Source organism: Pseudopodoces humilis, chromosome 14, assembly GCF_049639895.1.
Source record: "Pseudopodoces humilis isolate 2021_Gansu_Grassland_sample_001 chromosome 14, ASM4963989v1, whole genome shotgun sequence".
NCBI lineage: Eukaryota > Metazoa > Chordata > Aves > Passeriformes > Paridae > Pseudopodoces > Pseudopodoces humilis.
Window position 1 is genome coordinate 13,219,715 of NC_142213.1, and position 18,108 is coordinate 13,237,822.

The 18,108-nt window shown below is 42.1% G+C and overlaps 2 protein-coding genes across 5 annotated transcripts in view; one reads left to right on the forward strand and one right to left on the reverse strand.

The window, feature by feature from the left end:
- SIAH1 (siah E3 ubiquitin protein ligase 1) overlaps positions 1 to 6,392 on the forward strand; it is a 64,590-nt gene extending 58,198 nt beyond the window's left edge. For all 4 annotated transcript variants that reach the window (XM_088062377.1, XM_014255564.2, XM_005526375.3 and 1 more), the window contains exon 2: positions 2,750 to 6,392. In XM_088062377.1, coding sequence (XP_087918503.1) covers positions 2,750 to 3,600 — 851 coding nt within the window. In that variant the 3' untranslated portion in view covers positions 3,601 to 6,392. The remainder of the gene's footprint in view (positions 1 to 2,749) is intronic.
- An 895-nt stretch (positions 6,393 to 7,287) lies between these two features.
- The window catches only part of LONP2 (lon peptidase 2, peroxisomal), a 37,818-nt gene continuing 26,997 nt past the window's right edge, over positions 7,288 to 18,108 (reverse strand). The window contains exons 12-15 of the mRNA XM_014255539.2: positions 16,680 to 16,822; positions 11,667 to 11,874; positions 10,397 to 10,587; positions 7,288 to 8,708 (exon numbers count right to left, since the gene is read on the reverse strand). Of these exons, the coding sequence (XP_014111014.1) occupies positions 8,487 to 8,708; positions 10,397 to 10,587; positions 11,667 to 11,874; positions 16,680 to 16,822 (764 nt within the window). The 3' untranslated portion in view covers positions 7,288 to 8,486. The remainder of the gene's footprint in view (positions 8,709 to 10,396; positions 10,588 to 11,666; positions 11,875 to 16,679; positions 16,823 to 18,108) is intronic.

Sequence of the window (18,108 nt, forward strand, 5' to 3'; positions counted from 1 at the left end):
ACAGTCTTTTTGATAATCAAAGTTAAAGGACCTACTCTTGAAAATGACACCTTAGTGTTGCTTGGTTTGTCGCTGTTGCTTAGAAACTTGTTCCTACTTTGTGCAAACAAAGATAATGAAATAGCAAATATTGCATATAGGTGTTTTTACCTGTAATAAGGGGTTTGTAACTAAAAATACCTTCAGACTTTATCACCGGTTCTGTAGTTGTTTTTCCTTGGTTTCTAATTGTATGATTTTCATAGTTTGGTAGGTTAAATGTATTCCACTGTTAAAACTTTTACTTGTGATTAGCTTATAACTTTTGAGATAGCTATAAAAGATGTATTATTCATCTTTGTGTTAACAGGAGTGATGAAAATGTAGGCTTTGGGCAGGTTTAGGCTTGGTAAATTACAGTTTATAGCCTTATCCTGTGTCTTTCCTGCATGCTAATCTCAGTGGTCTGGTTCAGATTCCTGCTGGTTTCCATTTTCTGCTCCTGTGAGTGTTGAGAAAGGTCCTGCTCACACAGGAGCACTGGTAACACAGTTCTGCAGTGCTTAGAAAGCTCAGGTGGGAAGTGCATCTGTGCACAAGGTCTTGCACAAAGTTTTAGGTGCCTCATTTAACTGTTGCATGGGCTCAGCAGGGTGTAATTAAAGGCAGCAGAGCTCACCCAGCTCGTCAGGCTGCCCAGGGAACTGGTCTGACGCAGTGGTTTTCACCAGCGTTATCTGCAGGTTATGGGGGATCCCTGGATCAGGACGTACAGGGTCAGGCAAGAGGAAGCACGCACATTCTGAGATGCGTTGTTTGCAATATTTGAAGGGAAGTACTTTCAGAATTTCACATATGAATATTCTTGTTACTTCCAAGCTCTTCCTGAGCAAACAGTGTGATCAGCATTGGTTCTCCCATGTCCAGTGGTTTGTTCTGGAGCACAGAAGTGCAGGGTGCCCCCCACCTGCAGCTGCTGGGACACAGGGCAGCGCAGCTGGCAGAGATCTTGCTGCTCCAGTCCTCTTGCTGGTGCAGCATCACTTCCCCAGGACACATGCTTGGTTCGTCACAGACATCCTAAACTTCTCATCGAAGCTGGAATGCCTCACAGTGGGAAGGTACAGCCAAAAGACACATTCTTGCCATACCTCTACAGTATCAGTTATGGCCCAGTACTGAAAACTGCTGCCATGGGTGTTTTTCCCAAGGATGGGAATTGGGTATTTGTAGACCACCAAGCCTGAGATGGAGGAAGAGAGTTTGGTGGATTAAGAAGATGCTGTCAGTGGGCTTGTGAGACTCATACAATCAGTGACTGAGAGTATTGAATCTTAGACACTCATACTTTTCTAGCTCTGGGGAGAGGTACTTCTGTAGAGGAATTTGGACTTGTCTGTCTCTCATTACTTTTTGAATGTCAAGGACTAAGTCATTTTGCAAGTTGGAATCTCTTAGTTCCTCTGCTTTGTGCCCTGAAACGGTGCATGTCTTGCAAAAGCATGCACAGTATGCTGCTCTGAGCTGTCTGGTCCAAGTATGAGTAAGTTTGTGGGTGAAATGATGCTAAATATGGGAAGCTTGCCTATTGCCTAATATTCCCATGTCAAATAGCAAGGAGATTAAAGATGAGGTTTATTTTGAGAGCTTTATACGTACGTGACAGATCCAGAGCTGGTTGTACTCACAGAGAGGCACTTAGGGTGGCTGAGACTTGTACTGTGTAACAGAAGCCAGTTTTGGATAGCTTTTTATTTAACTGCCCTTTACCTACAAAGGTATGGTTTATTTTTTCAGATAGTGCTAGTAACTTCCACAAGAAGGAGGAGAGTTAGGAGTGCAGGAAAACATAACATGTTAACAAATGTTCCACATCTGCGGAATGCTCAAGCAAGCTGTTTGGTCAGACAGCTGTCCCCTTTGTCTGGGAACATGGGAGAGGACAGAACTTCAGTGGGAGCTCCACTGAACATAGAACTTCATCAAGAGGGCCTTTCCAAGGAACTGCAAATGTCTGAGTGTTTACATGGTAAAGTGAATTCTCAAATTTAACAAGTGAAGTTTGAATTTCTAGTTTTATTTGGGAAATGAAATAAATAATTGCTTTGGGGTTTTTTTTGTGGTATCCTCACAATTTTTTTTAGTTAAGGAAGTGGAAGCAGTGGCTGTGCTTTATAAGCTGTGGGCCTCAGTAGCAGAGTAATGAAAATGAAGAGTCACTGTCCTGTCCTGGGAAAAAAGCAGGGTAGTAATTGTCTGAGCTGTGTTTTTCCACTTTTTTTTAAAAAAATGACACTGTAAACATGATTACTGAGGAAGTCATTTTCAGAATGTGTTTTTTTAATTAAAAATGCTTCGTTCCTCATACACAGCAGCTTAGAATTGTTCCATACACAGAGTTGATACACACACAAGGGATCTGAGTGAAGCATTTCATAAATGCAATATTAAAAAACAAACCAACTATAACAAACTTCTTATTTTTAGCATGTCTTTACTCCTCTCCCTTGCAGCTTCCAGTAGGTAAATGCCACTTTAGAACAATGAGTAGAACTTCTTCAGTTGTTCAGTGTCCATGTTGTGCCAGTGTCTGAACATGTGTGCACCTGATCTACACGTACCTTATATGGAGTTTGTATTACATGGGGGCGTTGCTTTCATCTGTATTTTATTCTCTCTTGTATTTCATTTCTCTCTCTCAAGAAATGCTGTATGCAGAGGCAGTGAAGTGTGGTGAGATCTGAATTGTCTGTTCTCTGTTCTGTTGCAGAAATGAGCCGTCAGACTGCTACAGCACTACCCACAGGTACCTCGAAGTGCACGCCATCGCAGAGGGTGCCCGCGCTGACGGGCACCACAGCCTCCAACAATGACTTGGCCAGTCTCTTTGAGTGTCCCGTGTGCTTTGACTATGTGCTGCCACCGATCCTGCAGTGTCAGAGTGGCCACCTGGTCTGTAGCAACTGTCGCCCCAAACTCACCTGCTGCCCCACTTGCCGAGGCCCGTTGGGCTCCATCCGTAACCTGGCTATGGAGAAAGTTGCCAATTCTGTACTATTCCCATGTAAATACGCCTCTTCCGGCTGCGAGATAACTTTGCCACACACAGAAAAAGCAGACCATGAGGAGCTGTGTGAGTTTAGGCCTTACTCCTGTCCCTGTCCCGGTGCTTCATGTAAATGGCAAGGCTCTCTGGATGCTGTAATGCCACACCTGATGCATCAGCATAAGTCAATTACGACGCTGCAGGGAGAAGATATAGTGTTCCTGGCCACAGACATTAATCTTCCTGGTGCTGTTGACTGGGTTATGATGCAGTCTTGTTTTGGCTTTCATTTCATGCTAGTGTTGGAGAAACAGGAAAAATATGATGGTCACCAGCAGTTCTTTGCAATTGTACAGCTGATAGGAACACGCAAGCAAGCAGAAAACTTTGCTTATCGACTCGAGCTAAACGGGCATAGGCGGCGATTGACTTGGGAAGCAACTCCTCGATCCATTCATGAGGGAATTGCAACAGCCATTATGAATAGTGACTGTCTAGTCTTTGACACCAGCATTGCACAGCTCTTTGCAGAAAATGGCAATTTAGGCATCAATGTAACTATATCCATGTGTTGAAATGGCAATCAAACTTCTTCAGGCCAGTGTTTAAAACCGTTGCATTTAATTTAGCAGAAATAGGGTAACCATCTTTGACTGTCAGACAAATTATTTGGTAGATGGAGGGTAGACATAAATGAAGGTAAATAAAAGGAAAGGCTGTTAAATTACAGGAAGCAGTTGCATGTAGTAACTAATATATTTAAAATAAGTCAACAGTAAACCACTGAAAGTATATATACACCCAAAATGGGCATCTTTTGTATTAAGAATTGATTCTACAGGAAATGTTGTAAAATAATTCTAAAAACTTGTTTGTAGATTGATTGTACTGTTGAAAAGGATACTGTTTCGTGTTTTTGTTTGTGTTTTTTTCCTCCCCCTTTGACTGACAAGCCATGTTGAGCGGTCTGGTCTCTGACTGCTGCTTCCCCTCCTCCTCCCCACCTCCCCTTTGTAAGTCACTACATAGTATTGCTGCTGTTTGTGTATATTTTTTGTGTATTTGCTAATTTTTATTAACTTCTAGTTTTTCATTAAATAAATATGACTTTCTTTTCTGTAATTCAGGTTTTTCTCTTTTTTGTATCTTTTTAAAATTAATTACAGTTGTCATCTTTTGATATGCATAATTGCTATGGTAAAACTTATATTTCTGTATGTTTGGTAAATTTTGTCTCTTTCCAGTAGTCAATTCATTGGTGATACTGTTCTTAATTGAGCTATTTGTGAATGTACTGAACTCGAAAGGAGTGCTTATGTTCAAAGATGTGTCAGGAAAGACAGCTCCTTTAAAAACAGGTCTAGATGTTGTTGTACTTTGAGTTATCTTCTAACAAAAATGAACAATTATTAAGAACTTTCCGAATTAAAAAAAAATAGTAATTCACATTTCAAATTTAGAGATGCTTAGAAAATTGATTGCATCCTTGTATTTGTTGGTTTGCAGTACAAAGAAAGTATTGTATTACACAATATTTGTAATTATAAAAGCAGACCATTTGTCTAAAAAAAAGGCAGTCAGAGTGAGATGTTTTCAGTCTTTTTATATTTGTCATTAAAAGATTACCTGGCAAATGAAAAAAAACACAGCCAACTTCTGCTTTTTGCTTTAGCTCAAAGTTTGACACATTGATGCTCTTGCTCAGTTTCTTGTCATGTCTTTTAGTTGTAACTAAAGCAACTGTCTGGAACTGACTTTTGTATCTCATTTTGCTGACATGATCCACATGACAATGCAGATAAATCTCTTCCAGGTGTGACTGACCAGCCCTAAAGGCTTCGGAAGGATACTGGGCTTTATGCAGACTGCCTGTATGTGCAAACTGAACCACAAATGTAAATGGGATTTGTGTTACAAAACAGACACAGACAAGAGCAGGGGAAAAGCTGTTCCACCTCGAGCGGGAAGATCTGTGTCAAACCAAGTGGTAGTGGATGTGTCAGGGAGCTGGTCTGGTTATTGACTACTTTTGTAACACATTAAAATACAGTTTATTTACTGTGCACTGTCTTAACTTTCTTATCAGAAATTGGTCTGTTAAGACAACTCTTGTTCTTACTGTTTTTGATGCATGATGAGGTAAGTAGTTCTACAGGTAAGGAACATAAAATCCATTGGGTTGGATTAATAAAATACTACAGAAATAGTTGGCTTCATGTAGAAAAAGTTTCACTCTGAAAACTTGATACTTAGATTGTTTGAACTGTGCACAGATGTAATTTAAAAGATGTACTGGTACCTTGTGACAGTAGATAAATGCTTCCAAAACTCCTGCAATCTAGCATTTTATTCATTTTGAATATACAGCCAACTGTTTGCAGTTTTCTAAATTCAGTAATTACTCTCACCTAATTAAGCTTGTCTACATTTACCTCCAGTTTGTCTTTAACAGCAAGTTTGCTAAATACTTGTTTCAGAGGAGCCCAGGTCTCCCTTGTTCCTGGTGCCTCCCTGGCTGGGCTGAGCCATTCCAGCTCTGGTTGTGCCAAGGGAATTGGTGGAGAACCTTTGTGCCCCCTGTGACGCTGCCCTGAGAGGCCAGGGCTGTGCAGGTCACTGCTGCTGTGGTTGGGAGGGCTCAGCTGGGGCTGTGTTCCCCACTGAACGCTTGTGCTGAGCTGCAGTGATCTGGTTTAGGCACAGTGGGCTGAAGGTCTGGGCTGTGCTCTGGAAGGGGCCCTCAGGAAAGGCCTTGGCAGTGAGCTTTAGATGCTGCCTGCTGTGCTCAGGCAGGTTGGTTCATGTTTCACAGAGGACAAGAGCTATAGCATAACTACTGTATGCTGACTTACTGTAATGTAAATTAATACTGCTCCATTTGGTGTTAAATAATTGTATAAAACCTTTAATATCCATCATCAGATGGAATTATGAAATTAGCCTTAGGCCCAGATCCTCAAAAGTATTACAAGCCTAAAGAGTATGAGGATCTGGTAAGTCAACTACACTGTTATATATGAAAAAAGAAACCATACTAGAAATCTGTACAGTTTACTACCTTATCTTAAATAAATGGTGTATTAAAGCCTGGCATTGTCTTAACATTAGCTATTTATTTTAGAAAGTGCTGTTTTACTTTGCTGTATTGGGAAGGAGTATTCAAATTTGTCTCTACAAGATGAAACACAGTAGATCTTGCATTTATCTGCTAGCACCACCTCCGTGGTTTTTCATTGCCCTTTAAAATAAAAAGGCCTTAAAATGTTTGACAAATGTGGATGTAAATATTTTGATTCTGTTGTGACAGTTCCTGCTAGTTCTTGTTCGCAGCAGTGCTTTAAAATTAAAGCAGGTAAATGGTTTTGTATTACTGCCTGTCCTGTTGTTTTATCCATAATCTTTTCCAAGATGCTGTGATGAAAGGAGGAGTTGTTATAGTGGGATAGTTACTATCTGTAGCACTTTATAGTACGGATAGAGGAAAGGAGCTGCCACTGCTTTTACTTTGATAAGCTTCAGCTAATTTGGGGTGTTTTTCTGAGGGACACAAATTTGATCTCGGGTCCATCTAAGCATTCCTAAGCAGGTGCTCTGCAGGATATTGACATCCCTTCAGAAGTTGTGCACTGCTCTGGCTCGCTGCTGCACAATAATTGTGCTCAGTGAAAGCAAAACAAAAGGCACCAAAGTGTGGCTGTAGTGTCTGCTATAATGGGTAATGCTTGTGTTTTGTTTCAAAAAAATCTCAACACAGTAACAGCCTCAGCTCTGGCAGCAGGGACAGGAAAAGCTGGCAGTAAATGCCTGGCATTATCTTCAGAGTGGCATTAAACCCCTTGCCTTCAGGTGGAGTCTGTGGAGACTTAGGAATTGGAGTCGTGTCAGACAGAAAGTCATCCTTTAAGTTTTCTGGGGAGCAGCTCCCTGTTTTGCTATGCTGGAAACTTTTTTTTTTATTAGTCCTTATTATCTTTAAAAAATGCAGGTTTGTTTTGTCCATATATAAACAGACCATGCTGGAATTCAGAACATGTCAGTGCTTTCACAGTGCAGGATTGCTTCTCCAGCTCTTTGGTAAAGGATTTTTCCCTCCTGCTTTGATAAAAAGCAAAGCAGCAGAACAGAGTTACCAGGCTGGGGTTTTACCCAGGGGGAAGTAGCTTTGCACTTCTTTCCTGCCCCTTTCTCATGAGGCAGAACATGGGGCTGTTGGCTGTAAATGGCTGTTGGCTGAGCTCTTAAAATACTGACACAGAAGCAGGTTTTATTTTTATCATTTTATTAGATTAAGTCTTTTGTCAAAGTTGTAAAATCTTTTGTAAAATAGGTGTTGAGATTTCACTGGATTGATAATTATCAGTGCTGTTGTGTTCCAGGTAAATCAGCTTTGTTATCTATGAAAATGAAAGCAAAGCAAATTCTTACTTTTGATTTTTAGGCAGCTTCTAGAACAGGCTCTTGTCACTGGTACAGTCTGTGTTTCATAAGCACTTTGGGGTTTGTTTAAGAACCAGTGAACAAGAGAAGGATGTAACATCATCCAGGATTTGCTTGTGGGGCTGACTCTGGAATAAACAATGCCAAAGGCCCAGATCACACACTGAAGTGCAGTTGTCAGAGGTTCAAAGGGAGGTAAGAGCAAAGCTAGCAGAGGACAGGAAGGCTGCTAGGCTTCTTGAACCTTACTTTATGCACAGTGAATAATGATTCAGAATTTTCTTGGCATTGTTTAAATTGATTTAATTTCCATAGGTGAACCTCCAAGCATAGGCATCCTGGAACCAAGTGGGTGTGTAGTGGGTAGGAATGAAGGACACACTGTCCCTCCAAAACATTACTGGGTTTTTTCATTAAGGCCTCAAGCACACATCACCTGCTGCTGCAGGGACAGCTGTGCAGATGGGAACTGATGTGTTCTCTCCCTTCCTACACAATTCCTACATTTCTGCTTCCTGCTTTTGAAAAAGGGTGGCTGCCATTGCCTTGCTACAAACTAGAACTAAGTGCTGAAGGAACTTACTAACTTCATTTATTAGGCCATAGTGCTTCAGATGCCTTAGGCGTATTTTTTTTACATTTCAAAAACCTTATTTTCCCCTGATACTGCTGCTCCTTAGCACATTATTATAGATATTTTGTAAATAAGTAAACTTGCACTAAATCAGTTTGCTTTTTGTAACAACCCCACTATGAGCCTCTCCTGCTGCACATTCCCTCTTTAAGGATGGGACCACGCTGCTGCCATGTACATACATAGGTGCCAGACAGGCTAAGGAATTCTTCTTCATGCTTAAATGCCTCAGGAAATGCAAACACCCATAAGGTGCAGTTTCAGGTTGGTAACTACAGCAGCAACATCTTCCTTTTGCAAAACAGTCCTGTTTGGCTCATAGTTGTACCTGATACCTAAATGTAGCTGAAAGAGGTCAAGAACTATGGAATTGCAGAGAGAAATAACTGCCTAAAGTTTGCTATTCAAGTGCTCGAGCCTGGCCTTGACTGCAAAGCCGCCATCGAAGGCTGCGTTCAGCACCTCGTCCAGGCACCCGGCCAGCACAAAGGTCAGGTCCTGCCGCACGTGCGCTGCAATCTCCTCCAGGTCTTTCTCATTTCTTTGAGGAATGATAATTCTCTTCAGTCCAGCTCGGTGTGCTGCCAGCACTTTGTCTTTAATTCCCCCAACCTAAGAAGGAGAAGAAATAACATATAAAAACAATGAACTAATCTAATAATTATTGTAACATCACATCAGGAGTTAAAGTTTGATGAAAGGTTTTGCCTCCCTCAGTCATTTAGGAAAGCATTTAAAAAGGCAGAGTTGTAGGTCATCGTGTGCTTAATGAGGGACATATGTTAATACACTACACTATTCTTTCTGTAACAGCTAATAACAATAGAAAAATAAATTTAGGAGTGCAGGTAGAAGAGAATGAATACTGGAAAAGTCACTGTGTTTCAGGAATTTCTTCAACAAAAGTGGCCTTCACTCTGTTTTTCTATATCATGTGCTGAAATCCCTGCACCTGCATTAGAACAGGAGATTTTTCAGATAGAGGCAGTGTTACATTTAGGAGGAAAAGAGTCTTAAGGAAGCAATGTCCCATGAAAAATAACTTGAACTGTACAACAAAATATGCACAGCAAAGCAAACCTTTGTTCCAGGAGTCAAGAGGCCTCCAGGCTGAGTTGCTAATGAGATGTAAACAGGGGTTAAATTAGTTTTTCTAACAGCTGCAGCTTAGTCCCCCAAACCCCTTTCTATTCCCAAAGACCATCTTAGAGCAGGAACTTGTAACTTTACAGTGCTTTAGAGGAGAGGAAGGGCCTGTATTACAGTACAAAGGGCAAACCCTGACACGGGGCAGGAGTGAACCGTGATCCTCAGCATGACCCACAGGTCTGGGCAGTGCTGCACACTCAGCAGCAAGGGCAGCCCCTGGCACAGCCCTGGGAATTCAATCACTGGTAACAGCAAGATTCCACACTGCCTTGGGGAAGGAGGAAAATGTGGTTTAACATTTACAGGTACTTTACCTGCACACAGCTCTAGCAGCAGGCACAGTGTGCTCACTGCCTGGCACAGTCAGGACAGGCTGGCTGCAAGGCTGAGCTGGCTCCCACCAGAGTCACTGCAGGGAGCTCCAGAACCCTGGACAATGGCCTATCCTGTCACTGTCTGCCCCCAGAGTCACCTAGGCCACTGTCTACCATGGCACGTCTGGTTCTGTCTCTGCAGGAAACAAAATCCTGTCCCTGATTTCCAGCTTCATCCTCCTGGCTATCATTTGGTATAAGATGACAGCCCCCATATGGACTTCAGCACCTGTGCCAGGCTGCACTGACACTTTAAGCTCTGTTCAAACACTCTGCCTTCATACTTGGACAAAGCTTTATAGAAACTCCATTTAGCTGCGCTACGTACAAGGACCAACATTTAAGAGAAACTTAAAAGTAGATCCATGGATTCAGGAGTAACCTGTGTGCAGTTACTGTGAGAGCTTTAAGACTTTCAAAGACACCTGAGGTAGTTCAGTACCAACACTCTGAGGAAGCACGTTTAGAAACAGTGCAGATTTTAGAGACCTCATGCATTTTAAAGACTTTGAGGTGTCCTTCCCAAGAAGACATTTTAATGTATTTTCCTCAAAAGCCACATCAAGGCTGGCTTTAGCTTTAAAGGCAAAAGAGAGGAGTGGTGCAGTCCTGCAACAGCCTGGCCTCTTCCAACTGCACCAGCAGAGACTGCATTGCTGCTAAGGAATGACCCAGCAAGGCTCTGGATCCACTCTTTTCTAAGTGGCTATAAACAGATTTCAGATCCAAAACAGGGAGAATTAATATAACTTAGCTCTCCTCTCCAGTGATGCTTACTGGAAGAACAAGGCCTCTTAGTGTAATTTCTCCTGTCATGGCTACATCGGAGCACACCAGCCGCCCACTGAAGAGTGAAGCAAGGCAGGTTACTATGGTAACACCAGCAGATGGTCCATCTTTTGTGACAGCTCCAGCTGGGAAGTGCAGATGGATGTCAGTGTTGTCAAGGAGATCAAAACTTCCAGAAGCTTAAGGAAAAAAAAGGAATGGTTTGAATGTTAAAAATCTAAACCCATTTTGTTCCTGGTCTTTATTCTAAAAGCCCACCAAGAACTAAAAGCCTTGGCACTATTTATTAACAGTAGGCTGAAAAAAACAACACAATATTGCAGAGGCCCTAGGAAAAACCAACAAAGAAATCCCAATGAGCTTTCCTACACCCAGATTCCTAGAAAAAACTGTAACATGATAAGTAATAAGCTTGGCATTTGCATGCATTGGGAAGTTGAGAGTAGGGATTAATGTGGAAACCAAGGAATTCTACATTGAATTTTTATGTCTCAAACCATCAACGTCAATGTTCAGAGAACACTCCACAGAAATTCACAATTACAATAAAGTGAAACTCTTATTTATGTCCTTTCACCTCTAATGGAGTATGTGGAGTGTAAACCAGAGGCAAACATGCAGACAGGTAATGACTGCAGCATTTCATAAATCAATTCCATTTTAGTTTTTAACCTACCTAAACTTCCACAATAGTAGCAGATACTGGTCAGTTATTTGCTTTATCAGCAGATGATCAATCTAGAAAGCATATTTCCACAAGTCCTGCGAGGTTCAGACAAATAGCTAAAGTTTTCTTGTCCAGAGCCCTACTGCACCACAGATCCACAGCTGCTATATAAACCCAACATTCTCAAAATACGAAAACTTACACTACAAAAACCTTTTAACAGAACCTTTCAGAGAAAATCTACAGAATTCCACATCTGTCTCCCTCACAAAAATACTGCTGGAAAGCTTGAGTGTAAAAATGAGTCAGAGGCAGTGTCTTCCACGACCAAGGAGAAACACCTTGGCACTGAGGCTGCCCCACAACCTTCGAGGTTAGGGCAGGGAGACACAGCTCACGTTCTGCCAGGCCACAACCACCTCGGCTTGGCAGCAACTGGGAAGGAACTACACAAAGGCACTCTGGAGCCGATCACATCTTCAGGGTAGCACTGAAACCCCTTCTCTGTTACACACTGTGCACAGTGAGTAACTCCCAGGTTGCTCAGCGGTGTAGCACCACTAGGCTGGAGGTGCATTCCTGCTGCCCCACCGTTGGTGAGCTGGTATCTCTTGGCGTTGCTGCGCAGCCAGCTGATGGCCAGGTGAGCCGACTCCTTCATGACGTCCCCCAGCTGCCCCGTCAGTGTGAGCTGGCCCTCGCCGTCCATCCGGCTGGCTTCCACAAACATGATCTCCCCTCCCAGGGGCGTCCAGGCCAGGCCTATGGCCACCCCGGGCTGGTTGAGGCGCTCAGACACCTGAAGGGAAACACAGCAAGCAGTTTAGGAAATAGCCATAAAAAAAATTGCAAAAACAATTTCATAGTTAGCTTTGAAACAATTGTACCCATTAAAACACAGAAGTTAAGCTGAGTGTCTGATCTCTCTTAATTTATTATTTAATGCAGCAGTAATTCTGGATATGTGTAAACACTAATTACACAACAGGAGCTGTATGTGGCAGCTTAGCTTAAGGCCGTGGCAAACATCTGGGTGTGTCATTCTTGAAACCTTCCCTGCCCCCAAAAACACCATAAGAATTTCCTCAAAGGACTTCAAGTATTCAATCAATCCTGACTGAATGTTTATGTGACTTAACCCATCTGCTGGAGTGTTTGCCCTGACTGTTACTCCTGTCACAAAGCCAGTTTTGCTCCCCAGTGTTCCCTAAAAGCCTTTTTAAAGGTGGCTGCACTGCCTGAGCTGTGGCCAGCCAAGCCCCCGCTGTTGTTCCCTGCAGACACTGACACTTTGGAACAGCGGAAACACGAATGTGTTCCCAAGCCAGTCAGAGGGGACACCTGACAGAGTCCCCTCTAGTTCCCTTTAGGAATTACAAGCATCCAAGCAATCAGCAGCTACACTGGCAGCCAAAGCCAAGGAAGCCACAGAACTCCTTCTCCTGCTTCTCCCTGGGGCTCTCCCTCACCTGTGCACTGGCATCAAAACCCTGCTATTCGCTTTCACTACCATGATTTAGCTAAGAAAGCTCTTTCTTTCTCTAGCATTTAAGAAAATTTTACAGAACAGTGTGTTTCACTTTTATGGTATCAAAATACCTCACCAAGCATTTTTGCTAACATCAGTTTCTATATCCACTCCCTGTGTGTTATTAGTTATGTTGATTTACTCTGATTATTTTAGTAACTGCTTAGTAACTCAGGTTAAAGTCAGTTCATCCTGGTCACACTGAAATCCAACAGCACTGGAACATCACCCTTTGCACTCGAGACAATGCTATTGTGCCAAACCATCATGGTTTCAAACATTACAGGTGTAACAAACAAAATTAACTGTCCACACCCTCTCCCAGCCCAAAGCAGCCACGAGCAAGGTTTGTTGATTTGGGGGTTTTGTTTCAGTTTTTTTAGACTGGACTCTGGATCAAGTGAAAACAGTTTAGAGACTGTTTGAGAGCTCAGGGGCAGAACACAGCAAATGGGACAACAAACCAAAACCCAAATGGTTCTAAAGATTCAGCACAGGCTCCCTCCTGTATCCTCAGACTAGGCAGGTACCTCCTCCTGCTTTCACAAGTCAGTTGGGATCTGTTAACAGAAACTGGCTGTGTAGTAGGTGTTGATCACCTTTGAACCATTGTTCCTCGAATCACCTGGTGCCTCCAAAGCCAAGCAACCTCTCCTGCTCTCCTGGAGAGACACTGGACCACCCTGCTGCAACCTCCTCAGCTGAGCCTTTACTGAGCCTGCTGACAGGCACACGTGGCAAATGCCCTGGCAGCTTTGAGACCGGCTGCAGAAAAGCCCCTTGGAAATCCCTTAACACAGCCAGAGCCACAGAACCCCCACCAGCAGAGGAAAACACACTGGGCTGCATGAGACACCCACAAAGTGTTACAGGGAACCCCATAAGACTGAATCGCTCCTGGCACCTCTGAATAATTTCTTCTCATCAAAAGTCAGATTAATTTAAATTAGAATAAATCCTTTCTTACACTTTCTAAACAACTTCAATTAAAAATGACTGTTTGGATCAGCTGATGGCTGATGATGTCTGTCAGTTGATGATTATGATGTCACTGACCTATATGTCTTGAGGTTTGAAAATTTTTGTAGATAAGACGAAACCAGCTGTGGTTTAGTTGTACACTGAGTGCATGAACATACTGTCAGATGCATTTTAGCTTCCTGGACACTGCAAAATTAAAGTCTTAATATTCAGCACAGTCATTTATTTTAGAGTATTTCAGGTTCTCATCTGCAGTGTTGGAACTACACCAAGTCAGTGTAATGGACAAGAAGCTGGTAAGTCCCTGATTCACAATGGGAAGATGAGAAGCTGTTCAGTCCCTTGCTGGTTTTTAGCATGTTTGTTTTGCTTCCATGGTTCTTCCAGCCTAACTGTACCAACTTTTTTCTACTCTTCTGATTCATTCCCTGGCAAATCACTGCTGGCAAAGCACATTAACAGTGGCTTCCCTCTGAGAGGGGAGGATTTCCCAGAAATATCACCACAAGACTGATAGTTCTTAGATAAAAATGCCAATCTAAACCTGTGCTTTGGACAGGTTTTGCTTCTGAAAGACACCCTAATGTTTTCCCTAATTAGAATTGTCCATGTCCCATGAAGAGAGCCATTCTTTTATGGCATCTGCACTTTCATTTCCTAGAATAGGTCATTTCACTAACCTACAGCTTCTGTCCCTTCAATTTCACTCAAGTTATGAGGATATACACCAATCCTGGTGGGCCTTCCTGTGGTGCCAATAATATTTTGTTACTTGAGCAGGATTAAGGGTTGGAAGAAAAAAAAAAAAAGCTAAAAAATCCCCCAAAACACAAACTAAAATCCAAGCCAAAAATACAAATAGTTTGCTATAAACCCACTGGATATGTTAGAAACCCTTTCCCCTGAAAGTGTGCTGTGCTGAAACATTTCATTAAATCTTCTGCACTTTAAACTGCCAAAATTATTCTTTCAAAGCCTCACTATGTGATTTATTCCAACTTTTGTTCTGTGGGGAGACATCTAAGATTTTTTATTTGTGATAAATAAATTAGTCCAGCAAGGAGGAGCTGAATATTCTGTCACAAATTCTGCTGGGAGAGCTGTGCAGACAATAGCTGAGGAATGCCCTGGAAAGGTGAAAGATGAATCCCTGTGTCAGGAATTCCCTGAAGGACAACAGATCAATTAAGTCATGTCATGTTTTCAGTCCATTTGCTCAGCCTCATGCAGGTACTGACACAGTGGCTGCCTCCATCGTGTCTTTGTTTCAGCTGCTGATAAATGGCAAAATGCAGGCCCAGGGTGAAGCTCAGGCCAGACCCAGAGAGGAGCCCCAGCCTGTGACTACAGCACAGAACCCACAGCCAGGCTCAGACACCTGCCAGAGCAGGAACTCTTCCTAAGAACCTTGAGGGGACCTGAGAAAATTCTAAGAAATAACACATTAACTGGGAAAATTCCTTGAAATAGAATGTTATTGTTGTTATCTGAGCAATTTACATGGAAAAATCCAAAGTGTGTAATGAAAAATATTCACTCAATAAATACAGCAAATAGAACATGAAAATAAATCCTGGTCTGCTTGGGGAACTGATCTGTGTGAATTCATCTCTACTTCTATTTATGCACTAAATTTGCCTCCTAAATATGGAAATGTTAAGAAAACCTTTTGATACAGAAGTCACAAGCTTCAATCAGACTTATTTCAGTTTACGCAGATCCATGAAATGCTTATCTGCAAATTTATGGTATCTATTGTGGACCCCACAACAAATAAACAAAAAACCCACAAAAGAAAACCCCCATCTAGCACTCCTGTATTTGTACACTTAAAATTAAGAACCGCACTTTAAAAATTTTACTTGCATTACTTAATCCTACAGAAAAAAGACAAAATAGCAGAAACTCCAGAGACAAAACTGACTCCAGACAGAACACCTAAGAAAAGTCTCATATTAGCACTGAATGTTTACCTCTTGGGAACAGAGGCTTCTGAGAGCTGGAAAGAACAAATGTAAGTTGCTGACAATTCAATCATTTGCCTAAAGAGCAAATTCTTCTAACTTCTGGAAGCAAAAAAATCACCAAAGAACTACGTGAATGCACTCAGCCCAGAGTCACCAGGCACTGGCCTGTTGGTCATTTATCTTCCTTGCCTCCCATTCTCCCACTGTCCCCCTCACCATCCTCTGTCACAATCAGTGGCACTGTCTCCTTTCAGTTTGTTTCCTCATTTCTATCTCTTCTTTAAGAGTCTCTTCCATGCTAAAATCTTCATATCCAAAAGCCTCAGTTCAGGTCTAAAAACTGATTCATTCCTTAACAATCAGTCATTTTCTCCTCCTATCCCAATCACCTTGTCCCTTTTTTGTTCTTCAAATCCCACTGGAAGTCTGGTCCTCTGATTTAGGAGAAAATAATTGTAAGAGGAAACTTCTCACAAAGAAAGAACAACTGCACTGACACTGTGAAATGAGAATCCCAAACAAACTCCTTTAACTAAGTTTAAACCACTATGGCATTGCCATAGAACGCAGCAAAATAGATGGGGAAAGCAAAAAATCTGAAATATGCCTAACTGAGGATCAGAGCTGGAGGTGCCTGACTGATCATAAAACATTTTAATAGCTAAGAGTGACATTAATCTAAAGAATGTCTGAGAACTGGTGCAAACTGAAGTGGATTTAATACCCAAAAATGCTGCCTGGCTTTAAGGAGGTATGAGGGACAGTCCTTAGCACAGCTGTTGCAGAGACAGGATTCCTGGGTTCTACTTTTGGCTTCTTTCCCAAGACCACCAAAACATCCCCCAAACAAAAGGAAAATTGTTTCAAACTGAAAAAACACCACCACATTCTTCAGCACTGCTGCAGGAGCCTTTGCTAACAGAAAAGTCAGGGCATTATGTTACTTACATACCCTGAATTAAAAGAAAACAAAAACTTCTTTAGGTGAAAACACACTTTGTGGAACATAAAGAAACACAGTGTTGTTACTAACATATTTTGAAGTTGTTAGCATTGTACAGACTCGGTCAATAGCAATAATCATATCAGCCAGAAACAGCATCAAACAGAAACAAATGAAGATGTTACCTCCATGTCATACATGGGGGGGCCCAGGATATCTTTCAGAGCATGGAAATCAATTAAAATCGGCATTTCAGGTGGCAGAGCCAGGTCAGCTGTGTCATTGATGGATTCTGATTTGGCATCTTCTGTGATGTGTTCTTTACAATCTAAGGGAAGAAAATCTAATTTATAACTTGTAATGGTCTCTCCTAGACAGAGGCATTTTTGTAAAATTGTGACAGAAAAATAAAATATGCACGGAAATGCTCAGTAAGTTCAGGAAAATGTGCTCAAACCATCTCTCACAAAAATCTTGTCAAATTAAAGATAATATGGCATGAAATTTGATTATTAAGCCTAAATATGTTCTAACTGTTCAAAGATAAAATTAAGTCTAGAGCACTGACAGAGATGCAACTCATCAGCTTAAGTGCATTTTAAACTAATTCAAATAGCAAAACACATTAGGCTCATTTAAGATTTTGCACTCTTCACCAGATTTGTGCAGAAAGTCAGTATTTCACAGAATCAGAATGCTTTGGGCTGTAAAGGACCTTAAAGCTGATCTTGCTTTAAGGTCTTGCAGGGACACCTTCCACTATCCCAGGTTGCTCCAGGCCCCCTTCCAACCTGGCTTTGGACACTTTCAAGGGATGAGGCAGCCACAGCTTCTCTGGGAACCTGTGCCACCCTCTCAGGGAGGGGTTTATTCCTGCAGGAGGAATCATGTGCACTGTGGTGTACTAGAGAATGTGCAGCTGAACAGGGCAATTCTGACAGCACAGCCATTACAGCAGACTCTGATGTGACACTTCTCATGTTGATTTCTGTCTCCTATGACTTTTGTGGCTTTGCTCAATCATAGAAGGGCTTGGGTTGGAAGGGACCCTTAAAGATCATCAGCCCAACCCCACACCACACACAAGGACACCTTCCACCTGCTCAGGCTGCTTAACTCACAAAACTGACACCTCCTGTCTGTTTAACAGCCAGCTCAGAACACAACACCTACAGGCCTTGTTCAGTGGAAAAACCTCAAACAATTTCACTGTAACAACCTGTGGCTTTTGTCTTGAAATACTACACACACAGAGGTCTCTGTTCTTTGTTGAAGGAGATATTGCTAAGGTGTCATGCTCAATAACCAGTAGCAGCAAAAAATTCCTCCAAGGTCCAATTACCAGACATTTTCAGAAACACCTACAGGCATGATATACTCTTCAGGGAGGGCTATAAACCCCCATCAGCCTGACACTTTTGGATGCAATATACTCAAGCGTCACCTAGGAGGGAGCACACAATTAGAGCAACAGTTACGGGCTCCTCCCTTCCTTCACTCACAGCATGAGTGGATTTCTCACCTGTACAACGGCTTCCTTAGCAGAATTGCCTTCAAATCTCTGTTTTCTCTTTCTGTACAAAAGTGAACTGTAATGGGAACCATGTCACTGTC